At 41.4% G+C, this 17,682-nt stretch overlaps 1 protein-coding gene across 3 annotated transcripts in view; it reads right to left on the bottom strand.

The window, feature by feature from the left end:
• NCK2 (NCK adaptor protein 2) overlaps positions 1-17,682 on the bottom strand; it is an 80,590-nt gene that overhangs the window by 18,421 nt on the left and 44,487 nt on the right. For all 3 annotated transcript variants that reach the window (XM_077343589.1, XM_077343592.1, XM_077343591.1), the window contains exon 3: positions 11,270-11,511. In XM_077343589.1, the coding sequence (XP_077199704.1) occupies positions 11,270-11,495 (226 nt within the window). In that variant the 5' untranslated portion in view covers positions 11,496-11,511. The remainder of the gene's footprint in view (positions 1-11,269; positions 11,512-17,682) is intronic.

The following is a 17,682-nucleotide window of genomic DNA, read 5'->3' as shown; positions in this document are numbered from 1 at the left end:
TTAGTTGCTATTTGCATCTCTAACTAGGATGATCATAGAATCATAGAATCATAGAGTTGGAAGGGGCCATACAGGCCATCTAGTCCAACCCCCTGCTCAACGCAGGATCAGCCCTAAGCATCCTAAAGCATCCAAGAAAAGTGGGTATCCAACCTTTGCTTGAAGACTGCCAGTGAGGGGGAGCTCACCACCTCCTTAGGCAGCCTATTCCACTGCTGAACTACTCTGACTGTGAAAATTTTTTTCCTGATATCTAGCCTATATCGTTGTACTTGTAGTTTCAACCCATTACTGCGTCTCCTTTCCTCTGCAGCCAATGGGAACAGCATCCTGCCCTCCTCCAAATAACAACCTTTAAAATACTTAAAGAGGGCTATCATGTCCCCTCTCAACCTCCTTTTCTCCAGGCTGAACATTCCCAAGTCCCTCAACCTATCTTCATAGGGCTTGGTCCCTTGGCCCCAGATCATCTTTGTCGCTCTCCTCTGTACCCTTTCAATTTTATCTATGTCCTTCTTGAAGTGAGGCCTCCAGAACTGCACACAGTACTCCAGGTGTGGTCTGACCAGTGCCGTATATACAATGGGACTATGACATCTTGTGATTTTTGATGTGATGCCCCTGTTGATACAGCCCAAAATGGCATTCGCCTTTTTTACCGCTGCATCACACTGCCTGCTCATGTTTAGTTTACAAGCCACAAGTACCCCAAGGTCTCGTTCACACACAGTGTTACCTAGAAGCGTATCCCCCATCCAGTAGGCATGATCACAAAGGTCACTCAAACACACAAGTTCAAAGTTCTGGTTCTCACCTTTAAAGCCCTAAATGGTATACAAACTTAAGGGACTACTTCTCCCTTTTATATCCCCCATCCCCTATATATCCCCCCCTTATTTACGTGGTCTGCTGGTGATGCCTGCCCCACAGGGGGTTCCGCTATCTTCTACAAGGGCAAGAGCTTTTTCTACAGTGGCCCCTGCCTGGTGGAACTCTCTGACAGATGACATCCAGGCCCTGCAGAACCTTTCTAGATTCCATAGGGCCTGTAAGATGGAGTTCATTGCTGGGTGCCAAATTATTATATTTCACTCTGATGCCTGAGCTTCAGTGCTATTTTAAGGATTGTAATTTAATGTTTTTGTAGGAATGTTTAATGCTTATTTATAGATAGTTTTATTGGCTGTTGTGAGTTGCCATAGGCCCTGTGGGCCAGAGAGAAGCAGGATGTAAATCTAGAACTAGACATATATAAAATAGAAACAATTGCATTGGATATTTTTCCTTCAAGACTCCCCCCTCCATCAGAGTTATGATAGCTTTTATAATGGAACTACAGGCCAAAAGCTTGTATAGATTTTTAAGTCTACTGTGTTACACTACTGTGTTACACTAACTAAACCTGTTTGAGTGCAAGGCTCTTCTCCTCACCTGCTAGGGATTCTTGGTGCTCTAGCACAGAAAATTTGTGACAGGAGGTATTGGCAGTCCTCAACTTTAAGGAGTTTATTTTCCCTGTATGTTATTTCAATGTCCTCCTTACCTTGACCGTCTTCCCTCCTCTCTACCCTTCCCTCCTCTCTACTATCAAATTCAGTGCCAGAAGAAGCCCAATGTATTTGTTACCTTTTTCATTGCAGGATTCCTTCTGGGCTGCTTTAGAGGGCCATCATGAACCTCTCCCCCTTATATCTCTCTCTCCCCATTCTTTTGACTCTTGGTGGGGAGGGAAAGGAGGAGGTGGAGAGGTAAGGCTGCTATCTCTCCAGTTTTGGCTTACCTTGGGCATTGCAGCATTAAGGCGTTGGCTATGAATCTCCTCCCTCATAGTCTGTCTAATTATAGCTATCATCTCAGAGGGAAGATGGGGAAAAAAAACCACGGTGTTTTACTTTACCAGTTAACGTCCTTCTGGCATTGCTGCTATCTAAGTGGAAGCCTTGTTCTTCCAAACTGATCAATAACCTACCTGAATCTTGGTTCCAAAATGCTGTGATGTGACAGAACAGTTAAGCTTCACATCCTCTGGACTGCCCATGCCCACGTAAGAACTGCTTCCATGAGGTATTTTGGGCTGTGCAAAATGGGTACTGCTATTAGTCAAAGGGCTCAACTCAGCTTTGGGCCTCACTGTGTTTAAGCCAAGCTGCAAGAGGAGCCAGCTTTATTCAGGCTCGGCTATATCAGTAGCCAATCAGATTCTCTGATTTTTACAGGGTTTTTTGGCTTGGTTTATGCCAAATGCATACCCCTGACTGCAAGCTGACTGGGGGCCTTGCTAGCTTCCCCTGCAGTCTCCCTTGTGCCTGACATTTCTCCCTCAGAAATCTGCACCATGACCGGAGCAGCTGAGTGGTCTTGGTCTCTGTTGCTGCCACAAAATGGTTATCGTCACTAGAGTGAACTTAATAGCTACGCTTCACCACTCTCCTGGAGATCAGGGGAGGAAAGATGACTGGATCAGAACACGACTTAGAGGCATATAAGATAGAATAGAAAAAGCATTTAGAAGGGTTTCCTGAATGTGTGGGAGTTAATTTTTATATATTTTTAAACTTTGTTGAACACAGGTGATATGACCATTAATAGGTTGACCTATTACCCCTCTCCCCAAATGATTATGTTGAGCTATTACCCCTCTCCCCAAATGGCTAATGATGGGCCTGGAGAGGGCTGGGATGGGAGGGGTCTTGGGTGTGCGTGTACACAGCTCTGTTTCCCAACCATATTCTGCATGATCACACCACTTCTGGGGCTTCTTGAAGCCTGAAGAATGTTTCAGGGGTTTCTCAATGGTAAAAAAGTTGAGAAAGGCTGTCTTAATGTATCGTTTCTATTTTTCTAACTCATTTTTTCACACTTTTCATGACATCTGATACTTTGCTGCACTGTTTCTAATTTCTGTTTCACTTTGACTGTTCATTTAATGTCTCATACTATTTATTTCAATCCCCATCTTAATCCCCAACGGGGGGCTAAAGTAGCTTACATCATTGTCCTCTTTTACTCTCACCTGTGAGGAAGACTAGGCTGAAATAGTGTCATTGTGCCAAGGTCACCCAGCAACCTTCCATGGCATGAGTGGCAATTCAAACTTGAGTCTTTCAGATACCAGGCCAATCCTCTTTAACTATACCATGCTGGCTCTTATTTGGCTGCTGTGTCATCCTGCTTCATGTCTCAGCAAGAAAGGCAGGCCATAAATAAAGTGAATAAATAATCCTCCAGCCAGTCAAATGCAGCCACTTTAAAGAAGTCATCCTTTAAAAAAGAACAACAAATTTAATCAAAAGCTGAAATTAAAGCTGTCAAAAGCTAAGAAAATCTGAAATTTACTTAACTCCTGGCACTTAGCTGATTGTTAGCTGCAGTATCCATGACTCATTCTCGGCTTGGCGAGAGCAACACTTACTTCTGCATCCTAAGTAACAGTCAAATATAATTTCTAGAGCCTATTTTAGTAAATGCCTAGCCTCATCCTCCCCCTCCAATGCAGTTTAAAAGGCAGAAATGGAGATGGGACAGTGTAGGCAGCACAGTGCAACCTCAAATCTGGAGAACCGAGTTTGATTCCCAACTCCTCCACATGCAGCCAGCCGGGTGACCTTGGGCCTGTCAGTGTTCTCTCAGGACTCTCTCAGCATCTCACAGGGTGCCTGCTATGGGTGGAGGAAGGGAAAGGAAATGTAAGCTGCTTTGAGACTCCTCCAGGCAGTAAAAAGTGGAGTACAAAGAAACAGCTCTTCTTTTGTCTGGAAGCTCGAATTTAGGATACAGGAAAACAACCTCTTTCCTCTGTTCAGGTTTACTGAGCTTGTGCTCAATAAAAAAAGTACAGGAGTCCATCAATCTTGTTTTTTTGGATCCCTGGGGAGCGCAGTCATGGTGCACATCTTCTATGGCCTCTCCTACTATAAAGTTTGAGTCTTGAGTAAGTTGTCCACATTTTGACAACTTTTGACAACAGTTTTATTTATGCTCTTCATGTATACCCCATCTTTCTCCTCTTTTCTATTTAATCTTCCTAGCAAACTTGTGAGATAGATTGGGCTGAGAGTGCATTGCTATGTCCCTGCTATGGGATCATTTATAAGATAGTACCATAAGAATGTATTTTCAAAATGTTAAGAAGATGGGAGTTATATATTTAAAACTAGATAAATATTCTTTAATAGCATCAAGCTCAGTACAACTTACTAATGCTTTTTCATTTTTTAAAGACCAACTGCAACGTTAATAACAGCGGTCACTGAACAGAATATACATCTCACGAACCACTCTCGAGTGGCATTCAGACTTTCAGCTGACATTAATCCAGGATCTGCAGCAGTCCTACCTATGAAAAGGTTTGCACACGGAATCAGATAAGCCCCCATCTTGCACGGCGAATCCTGGCCCTAAAGCAACTCCAGTCAGTCATGATATACTAATACGGGCACGTGGGTAAACTGGAGCTAGTTCCCACTTGCCCCACCATGAAACCTAGGACCTAAAAATAAAGCCAATTCCAAGGTGGTCTCCAACTAGGATCCTCCAAGTGAAAAAGGATGAAAGAAACAAGCCTACACACAGCCCACCTTCACAAACATGACTACTGAATGGAGCTTTGGCGTTATTACTTTTGAGATTTCTAGGCTTCAGAAAAACTCCCCCAAAAAAACAGAATGCAAATATGAAAACGGACAATTCTGATATGATCAACGCACTAAAAATCCCTTTTTTTCAATCTCAGCTATGGACTAGAACTCAGGCAAGCTACTTGCTCACAGCCACAGCCTTTTATGCAATATACAGACAGAAGAACACTTGCTTAATACTAAATTGACAGTAAGAATACTAGGGTGATCCCCAAACCATTTTTTGCCTGTGCAGGAGGAAGTAATTTTTGGGATTCTCTTGTCTTACTGCAGGCCCACAATTCACACCTCGTGTTATTTCTGACTCTGACGGTCTCCTATATCCCAAGTGCAGCATATCAGAGAGTCTTGCGGGCTGCAGCTGGAGAGAGAGAACAAAAACATTCCATTCTGATGGAGGAAGTGCCTTTCGTCAACAGAAAGTGGACCCAATCTATTTTCACATAGTAACACTGATGGTATTGAGTACCATAGGCCCTTGCCATAAAGAGCTCTATGATCTAAATGCTGAGAGTGGGAAAACAAAGGCAAGGGAGTAATGTAAGGCAAAGTTAACAACAGGCAAACACTTATTAATACAGCACCATCAATGTCCATGGTGTCCTACACAAAAAATCTATAGGATTTTCTAGATGTACCTAAAGAATAGAGGCTTGTTTTTAGGTACTGCTGCCAAAAAAAAAAATAGAGAAGAAGCTGGAACTTGTGTTTATCCAGCACAAATCCAAACCTGTTGTGAAAAGGATAGATGTCTTCCGGATTTCCAAATACTACATATTTTTTCCGCTGCAGCCCTGGAGACATGAGATGTGCCATTAAGGGCTTGTCCATTTCTGCAATGCACCCTTCAAGAACAGACAAGTTACTGACCGTTTGTTAAATATGAAACGATAAAACTCTTCATACCTAACATATGCATGCGAAGTTTCTGACTTCAATTCCACGTCAATGACAGTACAGTTTTGTACCAAGCAATCTTCACTGTTTCTTTGCGGCAACAAAATTTCAAGCTGAGTCACACATACTTGTTTTGGCAATTCATATTATTTTGCCAACTGCCTCAGCGAAAAACACTTTGAGGTAATCTTAGATAACATGAATGTGTACAATCTTTGATTATCATTTCACACCTGCAAGTCATCGCTTGGAAACAAAGTCCAATACATCCTTTAATGCAACTTGCATTTATAGACAAGATTCAGTGGATGATGGGACTCCTGCATGATTTCCTCACTTGACACCAACTAAGAATGGTCTTCCTAGGCAGCCTTTTAAAGAAGGCTCCACAAAAATACAAAATTTAATCCAAGAACCTAAACTGTAGTTCTCAAGCACATTTGCTCCTCATTAAAAATATTTTGTGGAGCCATTTCAATGGGTGGGACCACTGAGTTACAGTCCTGTGAACAACTCTTGGCAAAGATTCAAAGCAAGTTGTAAAAATCCCCACAAAAATAAAAATGGAAGGGTGAGAACAATTTTAAAAACCCTTTGTCTAAAACCAGTTATTAAGCATTTCAGCGAATCGGGCTAAAATGTCTCAGACAATAAAGCGTAAGTTTAAATAAATATTTGTTGGTGGTGAAATTGGGAGGTGAGGACTCTAAAGAGACCTGACAGCTAACAGACTGGATTGCCTCAAAAAAGGAAATAGCTGACAGTTATAATAAACAGGAAGTTAAATGAAACAGGAAAAAAGCAAGCAGCACTACAAGGGCATATAGCATATTTAACCTCAAAACAAATGGAAAACTTTGCTACTAATTTCAACAACTATTTGGATTCAAACTAATTACTGCCCCTTCAGAGCACAGATGCACAGAGTCATGGGGAAGAAAAAAAGCAGATAATTTGGCAGCAACAAAGACAGATATCCGGCTCAAAGAAGAAATAACTTGTTGAACATCCCATATAAATTGTTGTTTTATTTTACTGCCTCATTAGTGAGAAAAAAACTACCATTAATAAGGTTCCAGCTTGTTGAAGGAGTCAGGGGCACTTTCGCCAACATTATCTGGCCTTTTTTTTCAAGCTCACACCATGTGCTGCCATTCACCCTTTCATGACCTCAAGGCTAAAGTACAGATAAATGCTCTGAGCAGGGCTATCACTAACTGTCTGAAGGCAGAAGGTAGTAAATGAACATCCTATCACTGAAGATTTATATTACATGAATGGATAGTTCAGGTCTATGCTGGCTTCTGTCCTTGCAGACACCATTCATGATGCTGAGTTTGACCTATACCGTCTACAAGGAAATTCTTCAGGGCACCCTAACTGGATGGCATCTTCCATTCCTAGTAGCTAAAAATTATATTGTCGTCATGAAGAAAGTGATACCCGACTTGTTACAGGGACAAACTAGGGTGGATGAAAAGACAGGCCAACGGAAGGATTGATGTTTACCCCTCTTTTTGCCCTGTTTACATCTTCCATGTTCCATATTCACTATGTTCAACAGTATAGCATAGAATCAAAGTTAATTGCGGTTTTGAAAATACTGCTTCTTAACCCAAGCTATCAACATAATTCTATTTATTTACTAAAAGTATTTTTAAATCTTTCCCCCAACATATGGACCCAAGGACAGGAACAACAAATAAAACAGCAGCACCCTCGGTAGCCCTGGCTGGACAGAATGACAGACTATAAGTAAATAAAACTAACTGCTAGACAATTAAAATAGTGTGTACAAAGCAAACAACCCCAAAAGCCCTTGGACAGAACTCGCTCTTACTTTTTAATATATTTATAACCTGCCTCAAGGTGGCTTACACATGATAATTAAAACCCTACAGATTAAAACGAGATAAACTCACAACATTCCCAAAGATGTCTGCTGTTCATACCTCACCAAAGCCCTGGCAAGCAAACAAACCTTGCAGACCTCTCCAAGGAGGGAGTCTGTTCCACGGAGTGAGACTCATAATGGATAATCTGGAGCTCTGGCTAATGCCTGCTAAGCCATTCTAAGTAAGTGAACAGCCAGAAGGTGGTAGTATTAAGACCATAGTTGGCAAATGATACTAGGTATGAAGAGGTTTAACCAGCATCTTGAATTGAGTTGGGGGGGGGGGGGGAGCCGGCAGCAAGCGTAGCTATTTCAAAATAGGAAAGATCCATTCCCATAGGATAGCTTTTGATAATCAGGCTGCTGCATTTTGACCAGCTTCAGTTTCCAGGTTTCTTCAAAGACAACCCAACATGGATCCGTTCCCTCTGGAACATCAGCCTTTCTGAGCAGCATTATTGTTGTCCTGTATGGATTCGATTTCAGCTTGTTTTACCTTAGCCACCTGGCCAGAGCTTGAAAGAGCTGACCTTACAAAACCTTTTTAAAACAAGGAGATAGAAGGTCTTCCTCTATTCTTGGAAAGGTATTCCACAGAATGGAGGTCCTTTTAAAGAGAATGCATGGAACATGGCTGCCTCCACCCACTACGTAAAGGGAGAGAGAGCAGAGAATGACGAGAGGAAGTGAACTCATGTAGACAGTAATACTCTTTCAAGTGAGACTGCTTCAAATCGAAAAGGGTTTTAAAGGTTGTATCTGTAATAATTCTAATTGGATCTGGAAGCAAATATGAAGTCAATGCAGTGGTCTACAAATTGGCATAACAAAGCTCATTAACTGTTGCCAGGTTCCTGACATTCTGCTCTGAATGCACCTTCCAAGATATTTTCAAGGGCAGGCCAACATAAAGCATTTTAAAAGAACTCAAGCCTTGAAAGTATAGAAGCTTGGAACACATTTGTCTACCATACTCCATTTTCTTTTTTAAAAGGTAGACTCCAAAAGGACTCCTGGACTCTTAACCAAGTGGCTCATCTCATTTCTCTGCCTGACCATTACATCACATTTTAGTATTCATTAACTGCGTAGGTTTCCATGCAGGGTATAGACCTTTTAATGCATATTATTAGAACAGAAGCAAAAAATCAGTATGGCATCTGCTTAGGTCTCCAATATAGGTTTATATTGGACAGGGCACAGAAAAACAAGACAAAACAAAAAGTGTTGTTAATGGCTGCTGGTTATCCTACCAGTGAAAACAAACTATAAATCATTGAAATAGACTTGAACACAATGATATTCCATTATATCAACAATACTTATCTATATGGCCATCCACATAATTTTAATGTCTTCTGAAACAGACAGCCTTATTGATGACAGAACAACATTCAAGATCAAGCCAGGATGTAAATAGTTTGGCATCATGTGACTGTCCTCACACAGCAGAAGAGTCTAGACCACATAAGCAAGCTTCCACTTTGATACAGTCTTATACCTGCTTTTGCCTCTGTACTGGGAGGCCTACCCAGGATCCAAGTGATTGGCAGTGGAGTTCAAACACATCAAGGCAAACGCTGGCAAAGGCTTATGGAACTTGTAGTCCACGGACATCTGGAGGACCACAGGTTGACTACCCCTGTGCTATAGTACTCTGTGCTAGAAAGTGCCATCAGGTCACACAGAAAACTACTGGTGACCAGTACTTTTTCAAGGCAACACTCAAAGAGAGGTGATTTGTTACTGCCTGCCTCTGAGTAGCAACCCTGGATTTCCTTGGAGGTCTCCCATCCAAATACTAGCCAGTCTCAAACCTGCTTAGCTTCTGAGATCTGACAAGATCAGGCTAGAATATGTTTTTTCCCTAAGTACATGGACTGTTGTACAAGAGAGTTAATTTAAAAAACATGGACCGCACCACCAATTTTAAACATAATTACAGAGTAGCTGCATATTTTTCACCCAAGGATGTTAACACATACTCAGATGATTATATGAAATGTACGTCTACACGTAACACACCCCTCTCACAGGCATGCATATCCATGCAGCCAAGCAGACAAATAAAGGTACCCTTCAGCTCCCAGAAACTGAACTTCAGGAAGAGCAAATATAGAAAAATGAAAGAAGGAGCCATTTAAAAAGTTACTGATGTGTGGTTCAAGCATAACTGCTTTCTTCTGTCATGCTGAAAAAGCCATAGCTAAAATGAAACTTCTCTGAATTACACGACCTTCTGTACTTCTTGGTGATTCCCATTAGCTGCGTGGATGCCATTTACAAACCCAACCCACAGCACACAAAGTGTTTCACGAGATGCTGTTCCTGATTCTGCAGTTGAGGAGGGAAACAAAGGAAAAGCTTTCAAACTGTCGTAATAATTATGTTGCAGGAGCAGGAAATCCTGGGTGCCATAAACAAGAAACAGGAGCGAGCAAGTTTCAGCACATTAAGGAAGTCACGGGAAGGAAAGGGATCACTAGCAAGGTGATCGTGAGGGAAACCACCTTCTAGGAGTGGTCTCCATGCATGCTAAACAATCAGGAAATAAACCTGGAACAGAAGAGTGTTCAGAAAATATTCACAATTCACACCCAAAGACAAAGCCAAGAACAGGTATGCTTCAGCAGAGCACAGTGGTGAACAGTGGCCTATATATAGCAATAGGAAATTCTCCTCTTTAGTTCTTCACAACTCACACTTTTTCACATTTCTCTTGTAAGCATCCAAAGAAACACAATGCAGTCCTTGGGGTTTCCCACAAAGCAAGCTTGTAAAAACCCAAATACTGAACCAAACTCTATTTTCTTTTCCCAAACTTATCCAAAATAGGGAAGAAGAGGTAGGTAAAGTTATTCTGTATGCACCTGTGTGGTTGCCTAGAAAAATGCTACAAAGGCAGTGCCTCAAATGCAACACAGTTATGCAAGGCTCCAGAATTCATTCCATTAGGGTTGTGGGGATGATACCCCATCTGAACAGATTTATTTATTTATAATTAAATTTATATACCTCCACTCCCGACAGTTCACAATAAAATATTCCATAAACACAAAATATAATCATAAAACATCATAAAATACAACCCCCCGTATTGTCAAAAACCACAAACTCCATGGCAGTAATAACATTAGCTCATCTCTCAACATTTCCAGTCCTCTATTCAGTATAGGTTTCTGTCAAGATTGGGGATGGTATAATGGGGGTACATCACCAGCATCCCAGGTCCAGTCTAATACCAGGCTTGGGAGCCCAAAGGGGGAGGACCCAATGTCAAGCCCTGGGTTTCTTAGCCCAGCTTCAACCAAATGCCTGGTGGAAAAGCTTCATTTTGCAGGCCTAAAGAGTCCCCGTCAGGGCCTGCAGCTCTTGCGTGAGCTCATTCCACCAGGTAAGGACCAAGACCGAAAAGGCCCTGGCCGAGGCAGACGTGTCTCCTGGGGGTCCGGGACCATCAGCCAAGACCAAAAAGGCCCTGGCCGAGACAGACGCGTCTCCTGGGGGCCCGGGACCATCAGCAAATTCACACAGATAAAAGCCCAGGCCCAATTTCAAAGAGGTCTGAGGCTCATTTCACATTGGAATGACAAATATTGTATCAAACTGTATCAGCTCCACCAAATATCAGAACCCCAATTATAAGTACTCTTAAGAAAAATGTACAAATATAATGAGTGATTGGGGGGGGGGGAAGTAGAGGACAGTTCTCTCAACTACTTAAAATAGCTTTTTATATGATTAAGGAAATATACTCCTTCCAATTTCATCCACTGCATTTTCTGAATTAACATATTTACTTTTTAATGAAACTCACATTAAGTTTCCAAGAAGCACTTACCCAATGTGTCTTTCAGATTTTTAACCAAAGAGCCCTTCTTCAAGCTGTTCTTTCGTTCGACATAATTTGATGGCACGTATCCTGTTTTGTTGGCTGCATTTCTTACCCTCCACCACGTTTTGGAATCATCTAGCAGCCAGAGGCGTTCATTCTTCTTTATGTCAAGTTCCTGGTCCTGTTGTGCAGTGTAATCCCACTTTGCTATAACAATAACTTCTTCTGTCATCTTTCATGGAGTCTCTCTGTCATAAAACAAATACATTCATTCATTGAAATACAGAACATGCTCCTCCGCTGCTGTTTGAACATTAAAGTCTGAAAACATAAAACATCTTAAAACAGTAGTACTTAATTGTGTTAATGTTTTTCAGTATGTTATATTTCTGCTCTGCTTTTAATTTTACTGGTTTTGTCGAAAATGGCTTCCAACAGCAAGGGAAAGCAGTACTGAAACAGAAATACAGTAAATAAATCAGAATGCACTCACAAGCCACAGCAAGGCCATTGCAGCTTTGAAACTATATTAAACCAAACTGCCTCCTAAAAGTAGCCAGATTAGTTGGGGGAAAAAATGACAGGAGATCGTTTACATGTTATGTGGGGATTATGACACCACCCCCACATTTAATATTCTATCACCTCGGCAGGCTTCTTCATATACAGTATAGTATTTATTAAAGAGGCAGAAATCTACCCACAACTGGTCCGTTATTGGGATACGGAGGCTTTCCATTTTTTATGAGAATGACATATGAACACAGGAAACAAACTACCACTGGAACCACGACAGTGACTGACAGATTGAAAATGCAAGTGTAAAACTGGTACATAAAATAGTTTATAAGCCCCCCCCCCCCCCCAAACTTACATGTGAAGATGAAATAGTTTGCCAACATTCCTGAATATCGGACAGAATTCAGTTCCCTTTTACCACTACCTTCACTTCTCAGTCATGCTTTAGTAACTTTCATCAGAATATATGCTTATTTCTCTCTAAAAACAATGGGAGTGAAAAGTGCCATCCGGTCACAGGTGCCTTATGGTGAACTCAGAGTTTTTGAGGCACGAGAGGGACAGAGGTGGTTTGCTACTGCCTGCCTCTGCACAGCAACCCTGGACTTCCTTAGTTGTCTCCCATCCAAGTACTAACCAGGACCAACCCTGCTTAGTTCTGAGATCTGATGAGATCAGGTTAACCTGGGCCATCCAGGTCAGGGCAACTATAAAATGCACAGAATTAAATGGCAGCAACGGATACAGAAGCTGACAGGTCAATAGTGGTCTTCAGAGTGCAGGAAACATATCAGCTGTTAAGGGTTGGGCGCTTCGGCATCCGATGCAGCCATTCCTGCCCGAAGCAGCCAGTGCCGCGGCATGGGGGGGGGAGGCGTGGGTGCTAGTGCCAGCACCCAGACCTCCCCTCCCCCCTGCACTGCTGGCTGCTTCGGGCAGGAACAGTCGCTTCGGACGCCAAAGCACCCAACCCTAGCTGTTAATGTACACGCACAAGGGTCATAGAGAGAACTCAGAAATCATGCATGCAGACCCTCTTGATAATCTCTAAATATTTAGTCAATCTCCTTTATCCTGTACATTCAGTTTACAATTAATGCGACTATAACGCTAAAAATTGTACTGCACTGTTAAGAGTTGAAGAAAGCAAGTTAGGCAACCTCCTGTAATTTCTTTACTAGCCATATTCTATTTAAGTGCAGAGAACAGATCTCTTTTACATGCAGTTGGGCAGTTCAAAATTTTGAGGGGGAAAGGGTAAGATTACACAGTGGAATGTTACACTGAAATACAATACAAAAATGCAAAACAGCAATGCATGCTCTGCTACTCCGATGGAGAAGGCTGTCTATAAATTTTTTTAAAAAATAATTAATTACTTTATGAACGAGGTAATCAGAGTACAACTTAGAACAGGGGCTAAAGAAAAATATCTTAAAGATACGAAGGCCTGTGAAAAACTGGTTCCCTACTGAGAAGGGAAGGCTCTGTATAAAAAAAAAACCTAGAAAATATTTTATCTCTTATAATGAGTGACTATTCCTTTCTCACTCCAAATATATAGTGTGAATATTTCAACTAAGAATCTGTAGCATTAGAGAATAATGCCTATATATACACAGCACTTTCATTATCATCAAAATAATTTTGTTCACAATTGATGTGCTACAATGTATATGACTATGCAAAATAGAATAATTCGGAGTCTTAAATGTTGTAAAGTTTAACTCAATATCTAAATATGCTTTAGACCTATCGGGACTGCATAAGACTATTTACTGCAAAAGTTATTTTCTATTTTAAACTTTTATTTTCCCCATCTCTGGGGGGGGGGGGGGAGACACAAAGATACCAGTGCTAAGATAGCAGAGGGTGTGCATATACTCTCTATTTTGCATTGGGTATATTCACAATTTTTCCTTGGTAAAAATTGAGGCATTTATACATATAAATTCCCTAAATACACCAAATACTACAATTTTATGTGCTAAATTATTAATTATGCGTTCATGCTTTTAAAGTTTGGTCTGCAAACTAAATATTGCATGTACTTCAATATCTCCCCAAATCCCCCCCAAAGCTCCCCCTCCTTACATCTCTACCTCCACTGAAACCTAAAACAGAAAGTACTCTTCAATAACCAAGGAGGGAAAAGGTAAAAATAGAGGAAACAATAGGCAGATTAAATGGTGGACTGGTGAAATATTTTCAGGATTAATACAAAGCAGGGAGTCACCAGGCTATGAAAGAAATAGCACATGACAAATATACAAAATCCTGCATGCACTGTTATAGGTCTAACAGAAAACAACTTGAGCACAACATCATTACCATCATCATACAAGGGGGAAAAGATACAAGTTTCTGGGCCAGATGGAAGCTTACATCTGTAGGTTGCAATAGTTTTAGATGACAAGAAGAAGGGCTTAGTAGATTTACTTTGGTGTAAAACTATCTTGGGCTGTACCCAAGGAGTACGGAACAAAGAATGCTGGTTGCTTTCCCTTTGAAAATAAAGGCAGCAAAGTGATTACGAATCTCCATTCAGCTTCAGCTGAAATATCCTTTGTAAGGAACACAGAAGAAATCCTTAAAACAGCAAAAATGGAGATTAAAGCTTGATGGCACAATAGGTACAATATCTGCCCTGTTTGTTATCCTTTTTTGAGTATTTTTAATTTTCTCCATGTGTCTGTGTTTGGATAAACATAAGTACTCAACCAACAAAAGTGCCTGCACAGAATCTGAACGGATTGCAGAGCAGGAATATACAATTGTATTCCATCTGCTGACTTGTAGTTTTAAAATGCTTCCCCGTCAGTGTTGTACAAGGGCAAATCATAGTTTCTAGATAAAATTAACATGCTGTAATGACAAAATAGACAAACTACAGGTCAATAATCTCTCCTAGCCATAGGGAGATTGCAGTTCAGCCTGATCTGGATGCTCTTATACTGTCAATGTACATTTAGATTAATTCAAATTATTTTGAGCATGGGCAGTCAAAATGTTCCAATGTTACCAACTACTGTGTCAGCATAAAGTCTTGCCAGAATATCATCCATCAGGACAAGAGGCAAAAACACAACACCCTTTCTCTTTACTCATTTAAACAGCAGGAGGGGGATGTACAGCACTTCACAGTTCAATTAATAAATTACTACCTAAATATGAAAAGCTTCAATAATAAGAAAAAAGGTGGCAACGTAACATTCCAAATTGTAACTAGGGGGTTACAAATACCCTGATCCCTGCCCAAGGGGGGGAGAAACAGTAGCTCTTATTTATTTGCATCATGCTGACCCATGGAGGTTCACAAAAAAACTGGCTGTTCTATGCCTTTTACGCACAGCCCAAATGAAAACTACATCAATTTCTTCTAAGCCCAGAATGTTATCCCCAAGCATAGCTCTCAGGACATTCTGTTCAGCCCACTTTATCATATAACCCAGTTGTGTTTTCTTAACAATTAAGAGAAGTAAGAACTGCAGTTGTTCCATGAGAAAACAATGTCCTTTAAGATCGACCGTGGTGTCGCGTAGGCAGTATGTGCAAAGAGGAACAAGCAGAACCTAAGAGACTGATCCCAGAATCTTATTGCTACCAATGTGCACTTCATTTCTAGACAAGGATACTCAAGGATAAATTATTTTTCATATCAGTGCACAGAACTCTCACAATTTAAACAAGGCTGTTAACAAGGCTACACAAGTACAGCTGGACTTTGGCTTCGTTCAGACATTGGGCTGCCTCCCTGCCAACAGCAGCTAACAAAATTGGGAGTCACTTCAGAAAAACATGGTCCCCCACATGCAGACCTGACCATCCTGGTACATATCCTATCTTTATCTGTGGCTAAACAGTGTGTCAGCCCAATCATTAATTCTGGAGAAAATGAACCAAAGTTTGCCTTCAGTCAGGATCAGAAAGTTCAGCTTGAGGATGAAGCAAGAAAACAATTGAAAAGTGAGCTTGTTCGTAGAGGAACAGAAGCCATTTAATGCCGCATCAACCAGGTTCTGCATGACAGGAATATCTGAATGCACTCTTAGCTCCTACATTCTCTCTTTTTTTTAAAGTTAACCCCTATAGACCTCGGTGTTTGTTACAACAAATCTAATGGTACAGGGCTGCAGGATTATGAGGTCTCAAGCCCTTGATCCTATGGTACTGATGGTATGTGGAGAGAAGGAAATTAACCCCCCCCCACACACACACCCAAAGTTAAAAAGAATACCTCACTCCATTATAGATGTTCAACATTTATGTGTGCAGTGTTAGGCTACAATATGAACATTTTACTTGCATTTTAAGGGGAAAGACAAAGGAAAGATTTTTATATCATAATTACAAACTGAAGTTACAAGGAGATTATTATTTTTCTTACCCCTTCATATATCGTAGTCTGACACCATTACAAAATTAAAGCAATCCCCCACATTTTACAATATGGTTTACTCAGATATAGCTTATCAGATATCATACCATTTGCATTTCCCTTAAATACAGGTGCAGACTGTTTTTTTAAGTTTCTCATACTTAACCCTCACCTGCTCTTCTATCGAATCCAATTCATCTGATAACAGACACAAAATACAGCCACTACAAAAATTTTTAAACATCCTCTGCTTGATCTGTACTACTTACAGGAAACCTCAACTTAGTTTTCTTTTTGAGGTAATGGAATATCTATGTAGCTTCCTTGCAGTACAAAAAGCAGTCTGATGCCTGTACTCCTAGCAGCACAGGCATGGTCTGCACACATTTTACCAAAAAAGCTACACCGAATATACGTCCAGTAGTACTACTTGAACCTGCCATTAAGCATGTGAACTGTGATGACTTGTACCGCATGTGGCCAAAACGAAAGAAAAATCTGCAGTGATTTCTGTCAAATATCAAATATACATTATTTGCATTGGTTTTCTGAAATGCAAAGTGATCTTTTGTTGTTGAAAGGTTAGACACCAACTTTGACCCCATCAGCTTATCTATCACTATCGTCATCATTAACCGACAGAACTGTAAAATTGGAACAAATAACCTTGTTTGTTTGACATTTTGTTGGAAAGGGTAACTGATTTTTTAAACACAAGTGGCATAAACCAGTAAGGCTACAGTCTCTTTCCCAATCAAATATGTTGTTCCACCCAGAGTAAAAAGTAACACAAGCTAATAGTCAAACATTGGATGTCTAGAACGGGGGTCGTCAACCCCCGGGCCGTGGACCGAAGGCCTCGGTCACAGACCGCCACGCCTGCCTCTCCCCCCTCACAGCGAGAAGCTCACCAGGCTGTGAGAGAGGCGGCCGCCAAAGCAGCCGCTTCACTCGCGGCCCGGCTAGCTTTTTGCTGCAAGGGGGGGGGGGAGAGAGGCAGGCGCAGCTGCCGGCGGACACAAACGTGCATGCACAGAGCTGCCGCGCATGCACGCTAGCGCCTTCTAGTGGTGAAAACGCACATGCACAGTTTCACCACCAGGGGGTGCTAATGTGCATGTGCGGCACCCGGGCCGCCAGGTCTTCCCCACCCCCGGAGGTGGTCCTCAACCCTAAAAAGGTTGGGGACCGCTAGTCTAGAAGGCAGAAAAGATTAATTCCATACGAAAAACGACACACTATTTTAACACAACAACCACTTTTTCAAACAGAACCCCCTTCCCCACCCCTCAGCATCAAGAAATCTACTCTATACGACACAACCGCTAGAAACGTTTTACACCTCCATACAATCTAGCAAAAGCACCACCCTGCTGCCTACAACACAGGTCTGGAATTCCCTTCGCAGTGTTTACTGTACACTTGACATCAGTTGAACTTAAAATGGCAGTCTGAGCTAAAAGAGCTTCTAACATCCTTAACACTATTTTGCTCTCTTATATTTGGGAAACAGCCTCCTGGG

This window comes from Paroedura picta, chromosome 6, assembly GCF_049243985.1.
Source record: "Paroedura picta isolate Pp20150507F chromosome 6, Ppicta_v3.0, whole genome shotgun sequence".
Taxonomy (NCBI): domain Eukaryota; kingdom Metazoa; phylum Chordata; class Lepidosauria; order Squamata; family Gekkonidae; genus Paroedura; species Paroedura picta.
The sequence above is the reverse complement of the archived record's forward strand: the minus strand, read 5'-3'. Positions and strand labels throughout refer to the sequence as shown.